The 15,951-nt window shown below is 65.6% G+C and overlaps 2 protein-coding genes across 6 annotated transcripts in view; one reads left to right on the forward strand and one right to left on the reverse strand.

The window, feature by feature from the left end:
- The window catches only part of SMG6 (SMG6 nonsense mediated mRNA decay factor), a 108,538-nt gene extending 105,283 nt beyond the window's left edge, over positions 1-3,255 (forward strand). For all 4 annotated transcript variants that reach the window (XM_062629890.1, XM_062629888.1, XM_062629889.1 and 1 more), the window contains exons 18-19: positions 53-134; positions 1,727-3,255. In XM_062629890.1, the coding sequence (XP_062485874.1) occupies positions 53-134; positions 1,727-1,857 (213 nt within the window). In that variant the 3' untranslated portion in view covers positions 1,858-3,255. The remainder of the gene's footprint in view (positions 1-52; positions 135-1,726) is intronic.
- Positions 3,256-5,097: 1,842 nt separating this feature from the next.
- Positions 5,098-8,261, reverse strand: HIC1 (HIC ZBTB transcriptional repressor 1). 2 transcript variants are annotated; one of them, XM_062629917.1, is made up of 2 exons: positions 7,893-8,261; positions 5,098-7,134 (listed from the first exon to the last, which is right to left on the reverse strand). In XM_062629917.1, exons 1-2 carry the CDS (start codon positions 7,942-7,944, stop codon positions 5,189-5,191), a joined length of 1,998 nt encoding a protein of 665 aa, XP_062485901.1. In that variant the 5' UTR covers positions 7,945-8,261; the 3' UTR covers positions 5,098-5,188. The 2 variants fall into 2 exon arrangements, with proteins under 2 accessions (XP_062485901.1, XP_062485902.1); XM_062629918.1 differs by having other exon boundaries at positions 5,098-7,173.
- Positions 8,262-15,951: the final 7,690 nt, after the last annotated feature.

Here is a 15,951-nt window from a genome sequence, read left to right on the forward strand (position 1 = left end):
CAGAAGTTGTGGTGATGGGGATGCAGGTTTTCATCCTGCCCTTTTCTTCCAGGGAAACAATGATGACCTGATTCTGTCCTGCTGCCTCCACTATTGCAATGACAAGGCCAAGGATTTCATGCCCTCCAACAAAGGTAGGACACCCTCACATCCTCTCTGTCCCTTCTCTGCTGCATTCCACAGACTCTCCTCCTTCCTTTCTCTTTGGAGCTGATGATCTCTCCCACATTTTGCCTCTTTCAACACCAAGGTGCCACCTCCTGCCTCCCATCAGCCCCAGGCTGTGGCCCTCCCCCTGCATTGCCAAATGTGCACCTCACTTGTGCTCTGGGGATGCCGCAGCCTGTGAGCAGCCCACTGTAAGTGTCCACGGAGCTATTCCTTGGTGCTGGCAGCAGTGATGAGCGGCCAGCAAGAGCCTCGTCCCCCTGAACCGTGGTGCCTCCTGTCCAGGTCCCTTTTCCCTCCCAGTGCCAGATTGGCATCAGCCACGTGTGCAGGGATCAGCCATCCCCCAGGCTGTTGCCAGAGCAGTGGGAATGGGAATCGAATCAGCAGCTGCCCAAGAAATCAACCCGCATTTGTCAGTGCGAATTCTTAGCAGCTTAACTTGTCAGATCCACAGAGAAACCGTCACCAAATGTTTATGTGCAAATGATGCTGAATTTTGAAATCATGTGGATTATGGGGAATGGGGCCTGACAAGCTGACAGCCTCTGGTTTGTAACAAGGAGGCGCGTCACCAGCGCGGAGCAGAGGATGTTTATTGTTACACAGTTCTTAAAGTGTCCGCGTAAAACCACCCCATCCCTCTTCCAGCAGCCCTCAGCCCCAGGCCTGGCCTTGCTCTGAGCCCCTGCTCCTCTTCCTCATGCCATGGGCCCGCCAAGGTGCTCGCCCTGCCATGCTCAGCCCCAACACCGTGACCGTAGCCCGCGTTCCTGGCCGCGCTCCCCTTCCCCTCGTCCTGCCGCTCCCTGTGCAGCCAATCTGGGCCCATGTTGGGCTCCCATAAACTCTGTTTTTTCCATTCCCGTCCTGGCTCGGAGGCACTGTGTTTCCTGTGCTCATAGGAACAGTACTCTGGTCACAGGACCCAGCTGCTTACACATACCCCATATGCTTCCCCTGCTTCGCACACACGTAAGCGTGGCTCCCACATCCCAGCCCGGCACGTTGCGTGCGGGGCAGCTCATCCATCTGGGGGCAAGATCCCTTCGGTTCTTTCTCAGGCTTCGGCTCTCCCTGGCTGGCTGAGCCCCAGCCAGGACCGCCTCGGTGTCAGTGGCCGCTCCAAAAGAGCTTCACACACACACAAAAAGAGAAGGGGTGGTTTTAGATCTTCTAACGAGATCACCAGAATAATAGCACCAGCTTCCTGCTGGAGCCAGGGTCGTGGGACGTCTTCCTGGCCTGGCTCAGGCAGAGGGGACCTCCTGTTCCCTGCCGGGTGCACCGCGCCGTGCGGGCAGCACGGAGCCCTCGGTGCTGCTCCACGGCCTTCCCAGCCCCAGCGATCACAAATCATCCCCCAACCAGCACTGGGAGCGGGGAGGAGGCAGCTTTGGGATGCAGTGCTGCCTCCAAGCCGCGCTGCCAAGGAGCAGGGAGCTGGGAGCGCTGCCGGGTGGCCCTGCCAATGCCCAGGGTGCAGCACCCAAGGAGGACGGGGACAGGGCGGTGTGGGATGGTTCCGAGCTTCCCGCTGCTCTTCCTCTCGTTGCAGATGATCCCATCCGTTTGCTCAGGGAAGTGGTTTTGCTGACGGACGACCGGAACCTACGAGTCAAAGCGTTGACCCGCAACGTGCCGGTGCGGGACATTCCCACCTTCCTCAAGTGGGCTCAGGAGGGCTGAAAAGGGGCCGAGCAGCCCCCCCAGAGCGAGTCACGCACGCAGCCTGTGAACGGTGGCAGAGCGGCTTCAGCCGCAGCACCACCGCCTGCCAGCCCACCATGAACAATGCACGCCACGTCTTCAAACCCACCCCAGAATGGCCAAGCTGAGAAGGGGCAGACCAGCCGGGGAGGTCATTGCTGTGGATGGTTCACGTGGAGGCTTCGGGACGGTCAGGGTCCCACCGGCCTTTGGGCAGTGCCGGAGTGGAGCTGGTGAGCCCCGCTGGCGAGGGGAGCTTTGGGTGAGCCCCGGAGCAGCAGCCTTCTGCTTGGTTTGCTTGGTTGCAGAGAGCTCGAGTCACGAGTCGGTGGCTCTTTGGGTCGGTAGGCTGCGTAGGGCACAGACCAGGGACACGGCCAGCGCGGACTTTGGGATTGCTTAGTGTAGCTTGTGCCCCGTGGAGAGGCCGTGGACATCAAGGGTAGGTTCCCTCCTGCCCCTGCCTGCGTGGCCCAGGCAGTCCCTTCCCCACCCTGCACCCGCCCCATGCATGGGGTGCTGTTTGTGGAGGTGTTTGTCCTCTCCCTGCTGCAGGGTTTGATGTTGAGTTCCATTTCTTTCGCTATAGCTTAGTTTTCAGGTGCATTGCCCCTGCCTGCTTTGCTGGGGGGGAGGCTTTGAACATCCCCAGTCCCCCCGTAGCTGCTTTCTGTCCTGCCCACCCCAGCCCCTTCCCTCCTCCCCAAACCCCTTAGTCCCATCCCTTTGGACATGTTTTTGACCCAAGACTCGGCTTGAGGCTAACAGAATTCTCCAGGGACCCCAGAACCAGCTGTCCCACAGGTCCCATGCATCCTTTTATTGCCACTTGCTCCTTTTCATGTGCGTGACCCTGCTTCTGCTGGAGACATCCGTGGCTGGGAGAGTCCCCTCTTGAGTTGCCCCTTCACCATGGACGGAGTTGGGAAGGGCCTTATCACTGGGTTAAACTACAGCATCGGGGTGCTGCTGAGCCCCACTGCATTGTCCCATCAGTACGTGCCCCATCCCCAGCCCAGTTACACACCAGATACAGAAGCTCAGAGGGAGCATTAACCCACGAACCGGAGCCGCTGGAGCTCTGTCAAGCCCCAGTCCCACAAGCGGAGGGTTGGAGTGACCCTTTGGGGTGCCACGGCCGTGGGATGCGGTGTCAGAGGTGGCGGAGGAAGCAGCAGGATGGAGCCCAGCGTTTTCCTTCCTTGTGTGGGTGGCTCGGTCCCGGTGTCCGCATCAGGAAGCGCGGCGTTATCCCTGCCGGAGCCTCGGCAGCGACGGGGACAGCCGGGGTTGTGCTCATTGACCTGTGCTGCTCTTCACCCCAGCCTCGCTGCCCACGAGCAAGGGTCTGTGCTGCTGGCCCACAGAGACTTCGGGGTGCCCACAGACTCTGGCGTGCACAGAACCATGCCCACGGCACCCACACGGCAGCGCCATGCCCAGCCCCGGTTGTACGCAGCACATCACAGACTCTGCCTTCTCCTCCACGCTGGCTGGGTTTAAATGTATGTTTTCTATCAGAGCTGCCCCAGGGCTGCTTTGCAAGGCCCTTCCCCGGGGTACCCTGCAGGGACACCGACCACGGGCTCAGCCGTGGGACAAGAGGCTTGGGTACCACCGATGAGCTGGCACAACAGCCTGGGGCCATCAGTGCCAGGCTGCTGGCCCGAGCCCGTGTCCGGGGCAGCGTTCGGGTTGGTTTGGTGAGATGGTTGTAACCAGTTTTAGTATTAAACATTTCTCTGTGCAGCGCGGCCTCTCCTTTGCCATCAGCAGGCCAGGTGCGGTTGGAGTTGGGGCAGGGGTGGCCCTGGGAGGACACGTTTCTGCTTCCAGGGATAACCACGGCTCTATCCCACCTTCACCCGCTGCTCCCCTCAACCGAGGCAAGCCCTATACACAGCAAAGCCCCTCACCTCCCCTCTGGGCATCTCCGTGCCCACCCAGCACAGCCTGGCCTCTCCCGTTATCACCTCTCAGCACCGAGCAGGGTGCCCCCCCCGTCCCCCCCCCAGAGAAGGATGAGGCCACGCACGTTTAATGTCACTTTATTGCTCATTTGGTTTCGACTATATTAAAAAAAGAGGGGCAAGGAGCCCATGTACAAACCGGACGTGATACAGAGGGGGGCCGGCGGCTGCCAGCTGTGCTTGGGGTGCTGCCAGCCCTGGGGACCCCAAGGAGGGGACAGGAAGGGACCCTGGGCAGGAGCGGCCAGCTCAGGCTAAGGCACAGTGGCTGCGAGGCCTCGGGGACAGTCCCCCCCCCACCCCACGGGGGCCTCGTGTGCAAAGGAGACGGGGGGAGAAGCTTCACATTAGCCCCAGGCAGAGGGGTCAGGGCCCGGGTTGGGCTGGGGGAGCTTTGGCCACACCGAGCATAGGTGGGACTGGGGGGGGGGGTCCCAGGTCACTGCAGCCCCGTGCCCCCCTCCCCTCCCCAGCCCCATAGCTGACAAACCAGACTGCTTTGTCTTTGTCATGCCCCCCCCCCACACACACCCCCCAGCCCAGCCCAGCCACACTGGGGTCGGGCATCTTTGGCAAATAATAATGATAAAAGAGAGGATTTGAGGCGAGGGTGAAGCCACCGGGTCCCGTCCCCCCCCCCCCGAGCATCCCTGATGGCTGGGGCAGTGCCCAGGGGCTCAGTCTGTGACAGGCCCTGCCCCAGCTCCCGAAAACACCGGGGGGGGGGGGCGCTGGGATGAGGCCGGGAGCTCAGTGCTTGCTCTGGTGAGGGTACCCCAGCCACCCCCCAGCCACCCCCCAGCCTCGGCCACCGTCCCCCCCCATGCACCCCCAGCACCGACCCCCTCTGTCCGGCTGTCCCCACGCTCCCAGCATGGCCATGGAGGGGGGGGGGGGGTGGTTTGGAAGGCACAACCCAGCCCCATGCTCACCGTTCCCATCGGGAAGGCTGCCGGCAGCGACGGATCAACTACTCACGGGCACAGTCCGGGTCCCGCTGCGGGCTGATGGGGGCAGCCGCCACCAGCATCCCCCCCAACTTCGCCCGGGGTGGCCCTGAGGTAAGGAGCGGGCTCATGTCCTCCGCAGCCCCTGCTTCGCTCCCAAGGTGGGAGCCGCACCACGAGGTCAGTCCCTGAATTCCCGGCTTCTCCCGTGGCGGAACGCGGCTCCCATGGGACCCTCCGCTTCGAGCCAGTTCTCCGGGAGCCATCGGCAGCGCCGGGGCCCGGGGGTGGAAAACGGGGGACGAGCATCCATCGCCTCCCTCCCGTCCCCATCTCCACGCGGGGCAGCGAGGGGACCCCAGAGGCCCTCCTCACCCCCCGGCCGTGCCGGCGCTAGGGCGGCGAGTAGCGCTCTATGGTCCGGGCAGCCTCGGCGTGGAGGTGCGGAGCCTGCACCAGCACCTCGGCCGCCTTGTCCTGGCTCAGCCCCAGGTGCTCCGCTGTGAACTTGGCCAAGGGGTAGAGGCTCTCCATGGCCTTGGGGTCGCTGAGGAAGTGCGAGGTGTGGGAGAGGAGCTCGGCCGCCTTCTCCTGCTTGAGCCCCAGCTGGTCGGCGGTGAGGCGAGCCATGGCGTAGACGCTGTCGGGGAAGTCCAGCTTGGCTTTGCCGTCGGGGCCGGCCGCGTGCATCTTCATGTGGCTGATGAGGTTGCGCTGCTGCGCGAACTTCCCGCCGCACACCTGGCACTCGTAGGGCTTCTCCCCCGAGTGGATGCGCATGTGCTCGGTGAGCCGGTACTGCCGCGTGAAGCGCATGCCGCAGGCGTCGCAGGCGAAGGGCTTGAGGCCGAGGTGGCTGCGCATGTGGCGGGTCATGGTGCCGCGCTGCGTGAACTTCTTGCCGCAGATGGTGCAGGGGTAGGGGCGCGTCAGCCAGTGCGTCTTCTCGTGCTGCCGCAGCGTGGCGGGGTCCTTGTAGGACTTGTCGCAGGACGAGCAGCGGTAAGGGCGCAGGATGTCCCCCAGCCCCGGGCCGCCCTTGTCCAGGAAGGGCACGGCCTGCTCGGCCGCTGCCTTGTGGTACAGCTCCTCTTCGTTGTGGGCCTCCACGTGCGCGTTGAGCTGCTCGGAGCTGGGGAAGCCCTTGCCGCAGGGGATGCAGACGTACAGGTTGTCGCCCAGGCTCTCCGGCTCGTAGCCCAGGTGGTTGCAGTAGCGGTCCAGCGCGTCCCCGGGCGAGGGACCCTCGCTGCTGCCCGTCTCCTCGCTCGTGCTGTTGTCAGGCTCCAGGTCGTTGCTCTCCACGCTGGGGTAACGAGGCTGCGGCGCCGCGGGCGGCGACTCGGCCTTTTCCTCCCGCTCCAGCTCCTTCTCCGCCTCCCCTTCGTCCAAGTAAGGGCCGAGGGGCTCGTGCTTCATCCAGCGGTACATCAGCTCGCGCCCGTCGGCGCGCGGCAGCGGGGGCTCGGCGCAGGGCGGCGTGCTGCGGAATGGGTCCGGCACGTGCGGGTGCCCCCCGGGCTCCCCCCCCGGCGGGGAGTCCTTGTAGGCAGCGGCGTGGGCGCCCAGGAGGCCGGCGCTGACGGGGGGGCTGTCGTGCCGGGGGGGCAGCGAGGGCTCGCGGGGCTCTGCGGGCAGCAGGCGGTCGGTGGGCAGGAGCTGGGCGGAGGGGCCGGTGGGGCTCTTCTTGGAGAGGTCGAGGCCGCAGGGTGGGGAGCAGTGGCGCTCGGGGGGGCACAGCCCGTGGGGGTGCAGCGGGGTGCCCTGGGCGGCCGAGGCGTAGAGCTCCCCGCACTGCGTGTTGAGCGGCGCCGACGGCTCCACGGGCGGCAGGTCCACGGGCCGCGGCGTGCCCGAGTAGCAGGCCTGGATGACCGGCGTGGCGGCGCGCAGCCCCCGGCCCAGCTTGTAGGGCGCGTAACCCCCGCGTAGGTGGCAATACTTGCCGCTGCGCTTCAGCTTCTTCTTGCACAAGGCCACCAAGCCGGGGATCTGGAGGTAGCTGGCGGCGGCCAGCACGGCGCCCAGGCTCTGCTCGCCGCCCGGCTCGCACTCGGCCAAGCGGCCGGTGTAGATGAAGTCGAGGATGAGGCGGAAGATGCCGGGGCTCACCATCTCGTGGTCCAGGTTGAGCAGGTTGTCGTGCACCACCAGCGACTTGAGGTAGGCGCTGCTGGCCGCCAGGATGTTCTTGTGCGCGCGGAAGAGCGCGTTCTGCACCACGATGATCACGTCGCACAGGAAGCCTTTGGTGCGCTGCGTGTTCAGCTGCAGCAGCAGCTGCCGCGAGTGGCTCGGCACCTCCATGGCGTCCAGCATCCCGCTCCGCACCCGCCGCCCTGCAACACACCGCCCCGTCCGTCAGCGCCGGCACGGACCTGGAATTGGGGAAGGGGAGGGGGGGGTGTTTGACCCACACGTCGGGGGGCTCAACCCATGTGTGTGTGTGTGTGCGCATGGGGAGCTGGAAGGGGAGGGCCGAGGGCTCAGCGCCGCACGCTGCTGCGCCCGGGGCCGCTCTGTGCGGCCGCTCGGCCGGTGCCACCGCTTATATGGGGGCTCGATTCGGAACGAACCGGGGGGGGGGACGGGAACGGGACGGGAACGGGAGGGGGGGGATGAGAACCCCCGGAGGCTCTTGGAGAAAGTGACATCACCCGCGGCCGCCGCCAGCGCCGCGCCCCGGCCCCGCCAGCGCCCGGCACCCCCGCGACCACCTGCGGACCGCGCCGCCCGCTGCCCCTCCGCCCGCCCCCCCGGGGGCCGCCGCCCGCCGTTACCTGCGCAGCGCCGCTGCCCCGCGGTCCTCCCCGCCGCGCCTCCCGCCTCTTATGCGCCCCGGTCCCGGGAGGCGGCCGGTGGTGCCCCCCCCCCACCGGAGCCCCCCGCCCCCGTTTCCTCTCCCGTCCACACACACACATCCCCCCCCCCGCCCTCCGTTCACCTCGGGACCTCCCCTCCCCGCCTCCGGTCCGGTGCCGGGCCCCAGGTGGGCAAAGCCAAGCGCCGGCGGAGCTGCGCTTTGGGGTGTTTCTGTCTCTAATGGCTCGCTTGGTGCCCCCCCCCTCCCCTCCTTCCCCGTCCCTTTCCCCTTTACCTGGGCGCCCGGTGGCCTCCGCCAACCAGCCGAGGTCTCGGTGAACTCTCATGGCTCAGCCCCGGGGGGGCCGCCGCCGGTTGCTGTTCCCCTCCACCCTCCTCCTCTTCTGCTGCTGCTGTTCCTCCATACCCCGCGCTCCCGGCCGGTCCTGCGGAACGGGAGGAGGAGGAGGAGGAAGAGGCGGCGGTGGAAGAAGAAGCAGCAGCGGTTCCTCGGGGTTCCCGACGCCGCCAGCTCGGAGGTGAAACCCGGGCTGCGAACTCCCCCTGACCCCGGCCTGAACTCCGAGCAGCGCCGCTGGCTGTTAAAGGGACGGCGGGAGGTTTTCCTCCTCCCATCCCCGGGCGGGGCACCGACAAGCCGGGCCCCCCCTTCCCTCCCTCCCCATCCCGGTCTCCTCCTCCTTCTCCGAACCCGTTTCCCCCTCCACACACACACACAAACCCCTTCCAATCCCGGGCTCTTCCCACCCCGACCCCGCCGCCCCCTCGGGGGTCTCCATCCCTTGGACATCGGCCTTTGCCCGCAGCCACCGAGCTCCCGCCCCGCCGGGGCTCCCCGGGGGCTCCCGGCCCCACTCGGTGGCTCCGGGTAAATGCTCTCGTGTGTCCCGTCCCGTCCCCCCCCACCACGCCACCACCATCCCGCGCCGTCGGTGCCGCTCGCACGGCGCCATCTAGCGGCTCCGGTGCGCTCCGCCGCCGCCCGTTACCGGAGGCGGCTCCTCCCTGCGCAGGTGCGCGGTGGGACCCGACGGGACGGGCGGTGGGGAAGGGTCCTGCGAGGGTCCGGCTGCTGCGTTCGATGCAGGGAGCTTGGTGCCGACCCATGGTTGGGGGGGGGGGGGGGGGGAGCACCCATTGGGTGCTGAGGGGGAAACCCCAATGGGTGCAAGCGATGTAGGGAAGGGGTTTTTAGGGTTTGGGGGGGGGGAGCAGCCGGCCCTAAGTTGCTGCTGGTGGAGGAAGGCACAAAGCGGGCCGGGGGGGGGGCTCAGCGCTGGCGCCCAGATGTGCGGTGGCGGCTCAGGGTGGGCCGGGGGCTTGCGGTGGTTTGGGATGAGGAGGAGGAGGAGAAGGGGTGTGGGGGGGGGGGGACGACACCAGGTTTCCATCCCTTAAGAGGCTGCTGGGCCGGGGGGTGCAGCCTCGGGTCCCCCCCGTGGCGCGGGGGGAGCCGCGTGTCGCTGCTTTGCGCTTTCACTTCTCCTTTCTCACGGCCGCAGCCTCTTGCACAAGAGCAAAGCAGCGAGAAGGGCACCTCCGGGACGGGTGCTCACCATGGGGGGGGTCCCCGCTGGCACCCCCCGGCCTGAGCAGGGCGATGGGGGCAGCCCGGGTGCTGTGGGGGCTTCACGCCATGACCCTGGTCCTTCACTGAGTGGGATCCCAGCCCCTGGGACAGGGTTTGGCTATCCCTGAATGAAGGAGAGAAGAGGACGGGTGCTGGCGTGGAGGTGGTGGCAGCCGCATCCCTGCTCAGCATCCCTCATTTGGAACTCATCCTCACATTCCCATCGGGCCCAGCTCACTCTGGGACACCACCCTATGGACCAGCACAGGCTCACACTGCCCGTGGGCACCACGCAGAAATCCCCCTCCCTGCTCCCCATCTTGGGCTCATGCCTACAGGAAGCATCGGGATCCTGGGAGCGGGACGTGGGCGACCCTCATTACAGAGCCATGGTTTAATCCCAACTCCCCGGGCACTAATTTCCTCCCCTCCCTTTATCGCTTTCCCTGTTTCCCCCCCCCCCCCCCTTCAATTAAGGGCTGGAAGTGTTTCAGGCTCTGGCAGCGAGCTCTGGACGTCGCTGTGAGCGATGGCTCCCGCGGGCTCCGTCCCGGTAATTTATGGGGCTGAGCTGCATAAATCACTGCAGCGAGCGGCTCCCAGACAGCTGCTCCCCCCCGGGGCCGGCCGGGACCCCCGCCTGCCCCAGCTACCTGCTGAGTGACGCCGAGCCCTTGGGGCAGCCACCAAGGTGTGTGTGGGAGAGGGGGGGGAATGCAAAAACCTTCACCTTTTCCACCTATTTTGGCAGCGATTCCCCCATTGCCGGCCTCTCCCAGCAGAGCAGGGGTGGATGGGTGCCCGCAGGGCATTGGGGCAGGTGGAGGCGGGGTGGAGCAATTGATATCCCCATTCCCATCATGCGGGGGAATCCCAAGCCCAAAAGCTGCTGGGGGTCCCCATGGATGAGGTTGGATGGGGCTTGGAGCAACCTGGTCTAGTGAAGGTGTCCCTGTGGCAGGGGGTTGGAGCCGGGTGAGCCCTACGGTCCCATTCCATGCCGGGATTCCTTGGTTCTACGACCTGCGGCTCACGCTGAGCCCTGAGGGATGGGAATGGCCGAGCTGCGGGGCTGCCGGCAGGGAATGGGAACGCGCAGAGGGGGGGGGGGGAGAAAAGGGGGCATTTTCGCCTCAATGTGCTGAGCAGATTGGAACCAGCTCTGGTTAAGTCATTGGCTCTGTTGGGAGGTCTGAGCTGGAGCGTCTCCCGCCCGTGCCCCCTCCCCACGATCAATCAAAGTTGCAGCAAATTAGCCCAGATGCTGGGAGATTCGGTTCAAATCCAGCTGTGGTTTGGATCGCGTTCGCATGCCTGGCTTCATGTGGGACCTGGGCTCTTGGACAGGATACAGCCCCCCGGTCTCTGCAGGGCCCTGTTTCCCAGCGCAGCCTCTCCCCAAAGCCCACACACATGTCTTCCATTACGGCGCGTTGGCCAGCCGGGCCGCATCCGGCACCGCCGGCAGCCTCAGCCCCCGCTGGCTCCTCACACTTCATTCTCCCCATGGAGCTGGGCTATGGAAGCCCCCCGGCCCCAGCACCGTGCCCCCTGTGTCCCCTCTGCCTGCGCTGCTGGGCTGAGGCCGTGCAGCTCGTGACAGCGCTGAGCTGGGGGTGCATGGGTGATGCCCACCCTGCTCATGGGATGCTCACACTGGGCTCCACCTGCTTAAAGCTGGACGGAGACACAGGGTGCTGCTGGGGTCCCTGCGAGGTGATGGGAAGGGTTGACCCCCCCTCTTGGCATGGGACAGCCCCTCCACCAGCCAGGCTGCGGTGGATGCCATTGGGTGGTCAAAGGGACCCCTTCTTTTGGGGTGATGCTCAGGTGAATGGGGGGCCATGCTCCTGTGGAGTGCTGCTTGGTGGGGCAATGGGAGCCCAATGGGTATGCTGAGGAGGGGGGAAATGCTCGGTCGGACAAAGGTACCTACCCCACAGGGTGATATTTCATGTGGTGCTGGGGCCCTTTCTTGTGAGGGGACGTTCAGGTGCACAGGCTCACGCAGTGACTGAGGTTGAGGACCTCAGGAGTTATCACCCAGCCCTCAGCTAAAGCTGCCCAGGACCTTGCCCAGATGCCTTTTGGCCATCCCCGAGGATGGTGAATTCACCACCGCCCTGGACAGCCTGTGCCAGTGCTCCCCTCATAGGGAAAGATGCTCAGTGCTGCTCAGTGAGGAGCTCCATGGGTCAGTCCTGGCACTGGGCACCACTGAGCTGAGCCTGGCTCCATCCCCCTGCACCCTCCCTCCGGGATGTACGTACGGGGACCCAATGCCCTGAGCCTTCTCCAGGCCGAGCAGCCCCAGCTCACCTATAGGAGAGATGCTTCAGTCCTTTGATCTTCATTGTGCTCCTTCACTGGGTCTGTCCACACCTCTTGTACTGGGGAGCCCAGGAGTGGCCTCCCCAGCGCTGAGCAGAAGGGAGGGATCCTCATCCTCATCCTCATCCTCACCCTCCTGGCACAGCCCATGGCACCGTTTGCCTCCTTTACCCCAAGGGCACGTTGCTGGTTCATGGTCACCAGGACCTCCGGGGTCTTTGCTGTGGCCTCTGGGATATCCTGACCCCTACGGCTTTGAACTTCCCCTTGTTGCACATAACGAGGTCTCTGTCAGCTGGAGGGGGCAATGGAACCCCCTTCCTTATGGGGTGATACCTGATGGGGTGGTGGGACCCCTTCCCTGCTGGGTGATGTGCAGGTAGGTGAGGACCCCATCCCTGTGGGGTGATGCTTGGTGGGATGATGGGACCTCTTGCCTTATGAGTGATGGATCATGGGGCAGTGAGATCCCTTCCTTGTGGAATGATGCTCAAATTGGGTGAGGAGCACTTCCAGTGGTGTAATACTTGGGGAGGGGGAAAGAGAGGTGCTGAGACCCCCTTCTCTGAGGGATAATGCTTCAGGAGGCAATGGGACCCCTTCCTTGTGGGCAGTCAAACAAGGGCACCCATCCCTGCCAGGTGATGTTTCATGGAGCAATGGGACCCCTTCCCTGTGGGGTGCTGTCTGATAGGGTGATGAGACCCCTTCCCTGTGGGTCAATTGACTTCTACTGTGGGACAATACTCAAATTGAGTGAGGAACACTTCCAGTGGGGTGGCATTTGGAGGGGGGAGAGGTGATGGGACCTTTTCTCTATGTGATGACACTTCATGGGGCAATGGGACCCCTTCCTTAAGGGGTGATACCTGATGGGGTGATGGGACCCCTTCCTTAAGGGGTGATACCTGATGGGGTGATGGGGCCCCTTCCTTAAGGGGTGACACCTGATGGGGTGATGGGACCCCTTCCTTTTGGGGTGACGCTCAGTCAAACAGGGACACCCATGCCTGCCAGGTGATGTTTAATGGAGCAATGGGACCCTTTCCCTTGTGGGGTGCTGCTTGACGGGGTGATGGGACCCTTTCCTTGTGGGATAATACCTGATGGGCTGATGGGACCCCTTCCCTGCAAGCTGCCAGGCAGCTGAGCACCTTATCCCTATGATGCGATGCTTGCCAGGACGATGACCCCCCCTCCCCTTCCAAATGCTTCTCAATGCGATGCTGCCACCCGCCTCCCCTTTGACCGGGGATGCTCAACCCCAAACAAGAACACGCATCCAGCCGGTATTCCCAAAGGAATGGGACTCCCTTCATTAGCCAGTCACGAGTGGGAAGCCCACGAGATGGCAGCAACGGGCCGCTCTCCGGGATGTGTGTGTGTGTCGTGTCCCCCCCGCTTTCTCCATCACTCTCCCCCCCACTAAGGGGACCGCTTTATTCCCCCTCCATCTCGCCCCGGTACCCCCGACGCGCACCCCGGTGCGCGTCGGGGGTACCGGGGCGAGATGGAGTGGGTATAAAGCGGCTTCGGACCCGTGGGGGGGGGACCCACACACACACAACAGCGGAGCTACGCAGCCCGTTGCTGGTGGGCCGGCCCCAGTTGCTGACTAATCCCGGGGCTGAGTCACGGTTGCGGCGGGGAGCGCTGCGGCAGCGCACACCCCATCCCCTCCATCCCCTTCCCAAAGGGAGAACCCCTATGGGCATATGATATGGGGGGGGGGAAAGGGGGACACCCTCTTAATATCCCCTTCGTGGGGGGTTTAAGGAGTTTTGGGGGGTTCTAAGGGGGAAAGCACAGTGAGTTGATGGAGGATGAAGGATGCTGATGGGGTTTGGGGGGTGTGTGTGTCATTCATTGAGTCGTTCTGTAGGTATTTGGGGGTGTATGTATGGGAAACGGGGGGGACGGGGGGGGGGGGGTGGTCGTGGCTTGGGTCCCCATAGCAGCGTGCGGCCTTGCGCAGCGGCGGATGCTGGCGGGCGCGGATGCTGCTGTCAATGACAACGCCGCTGTTGCTGTGGAGACCGCTATGATGCTTCTCCAGAGCAGAGTGAGGTCAGACGGCTCCAGCAGGAATTGGGGAGGGGGTGTGTGGATGGATGCATAAGGTGGGGGGGGGGGAAGGATGCCCCCATGGATACCCCCATTTTGAGGGGGGCTGGTACTTGGGGTGATGGGGAGGGCAGAATTCGCTCAGCCAGGAACCCACAACCCATCCTGCTCTGGGACAACGATGGGTTTGGGGGTCCCAGAGCCTGGTCAGATCCCACTGTGAGGGCCAAAGGGGGACAAGGCAGACCGGTGCAGCAATGGGGTGCCCTCCGTCAGTACTCTAAACTCACCCCCCCCACACACACACATCACTTTGTGCTGTTCCATCCTCCTGCAGGACACTGGGCTGGCACCCATGGGTGCTGGTGGCACTGGAGGGATGGGGATTCTGCCCAGGGGCAGGCTGGAGGTGCTCACCAGGACATTGCCATGGATGGGGTGTGCAGGGGGCACCCCCATGCTAGTACCTGAGTGTGGGGACCCCTGAGGAGTTGTGCAACCCCTTTCCATGATGGGGGGCTCCAGTAACCCCATCTCACCAACCCCACAGTCACGCCACAAGGCCGGGATGGGGCCACGCTCCATCACAGTGGGGTGGTCAGGGAGCAGTGGGTGCTCTGGGTTCTTTTGGGTGCCCGGTTGGAACCCTGAGGGTCCGGAGCAGGCGCTGCCCCACAGCGCAGCCCTCGGTGGGATGGGACCCTCTGCTTGTGCCTCGATGGGTGCACGGCCCCGAGCGTGGGGCAGGTGGAACGGGGCTGTGGGATGCTGGATGCTGAGCACCTCGAGGAGCCGGGGACCGGGGGGACCGAACGGATCAGGAGTGGGAGCCGGGGAAGCGGGGGGGGGGTCTCGGTGGTCCCGGTGCATCCCGGCCCCCTGCCCGGCTCGGGGCCGCTCGTCCTCCCCCCGCGCCGATATAAATAGTAGCGTCTTCCCGTTCCCTAAATTTCCTCGCTGACGTAGCGCTCACGTCATTGTGTAGGTTGATGCTTTTCTATGAATGAGCCGAGATCCCCGTTACTACGAGCCCGATCCTATAAAAGCCCCGCGCGCTGCGGACAGCGCAGCACCGCCACCGGCGCCGTCCCCCCGCCGGGACCAGCAGCGGGGAACCGGGACCGGCCCCGGCCAAGCACCGGGGCCCGCAGGAGGTAAGGCACCGGCAGGGCTGGCCCGCAGGTAAGCAGGGACGGAGCCCGGTGCGGGAACGGGAAGGGGCACCGGGAGCTGCACCTGCCCCCCCCCCCCCCCCCGGGGCTGGACCGGGGGGGGGGGGGGAAGGGGGGGGGGCGGGGCGGGAGAACCGGGTGGGGGGGGGGGGGGCTCTGCGGCGGGCGCGGGAGGCGCGGTACCGCCTGGCGCAGCCCCACGTGCGGGCCGGGGGGCGGTGGGGCCGGGGGGGGGGGGGGGGGCGGAGCCGCCCCGGGGGAGCACGGCGGGACCCGCTCGCCCGCACCTCGCCCCACGGAACGGGGTTGGGGGGGGACGGACGGGACGGGGAAGCGCATCCGCGTGTGTGTGTGTGTGTGTCCCGAGCCGGTGGCACCGGCGCCTGCTTCCCCCCCCCCCCAGCCCCGAGCCTGTCCGGTCCATCCCGGACGGGCCCCCCCCCAGCCGCATCCCGCTGTCAGCCAGCAGCCCCCCCAAACCCCTCGGGTTCCCCTTCATCCCCTCCCGCTGCCAGCCCCGCAGCCCCGGGGGGGGGGGGGGGAATGATCGCCTTCATCCGGAGGGACGGGGCGGGGGGGGGGCGTCGGAAGAGCGCGGAGACCCCCGTCGAGGAGAGCCCGAGTCAGCGCGTCGGCACCTTGGCTCTAGACTGCTTACTGCTGCGTAGGGACAGGACAGTAACAGTCTACAGTCATGGCTACTGAAGCATGACCCACCGCCGGCACCGGCCCCGGCCCCGCCGCAGCGCCGAAGGGGGGGGGGAAATGAGCTGTCCGTGGTGCTGAGCCGTCGGGGAACGCTCCCCACCGCCGCGTTGTGTGTGTGTGTTTGGGGGGGGGGGAAGGCAGAGGAAAGGGTTGAGGATGGGGGGGGGGGGTGTCCCGGTGCCCGCCTGACCCCGCTCTCTCTTTCCCCCCCCGCAGACACCCCACGGCGGACGCACCCCCCCCTTCCTGCTGCAGCTCAGGTAGGGGGGGTCCCACCCGGCGGGGAGGGGAGGGGGCGGCGGGGAGGGAGATGTAGGGGGGGGTGTGGATGGTACCGACACTCCCCCCCCCCCTCTTTAAGCACCGGACACCCCTCACCCCCCCACTTCGAGCCGCGGGAAGGGGGGGGGGGGTCGGTCGCGCTCGCTGCGGTGGCGGGGCCGCCTCCTCGCCGTCGCCAAGGCACCGGCTCCGTGTGTGTCTGTGTG

The sequence above is a fragment of the Pezoporus occidentalis genome, unplaced genomic scaffold (genome assembly GCF_034315485.1).
Source record: "Pezoporus occidentalis ecotype Australia unplaced genomic scaffold, CSIRO_AGI_Poc_V1 ctg343, whole genome shotgun sequence".
NCBI lineage: Eukaryota > Metazoa > Chordata > Aves > Psittaciformes > Psittacidae > Pezoporus > Pezoporus occidentalis.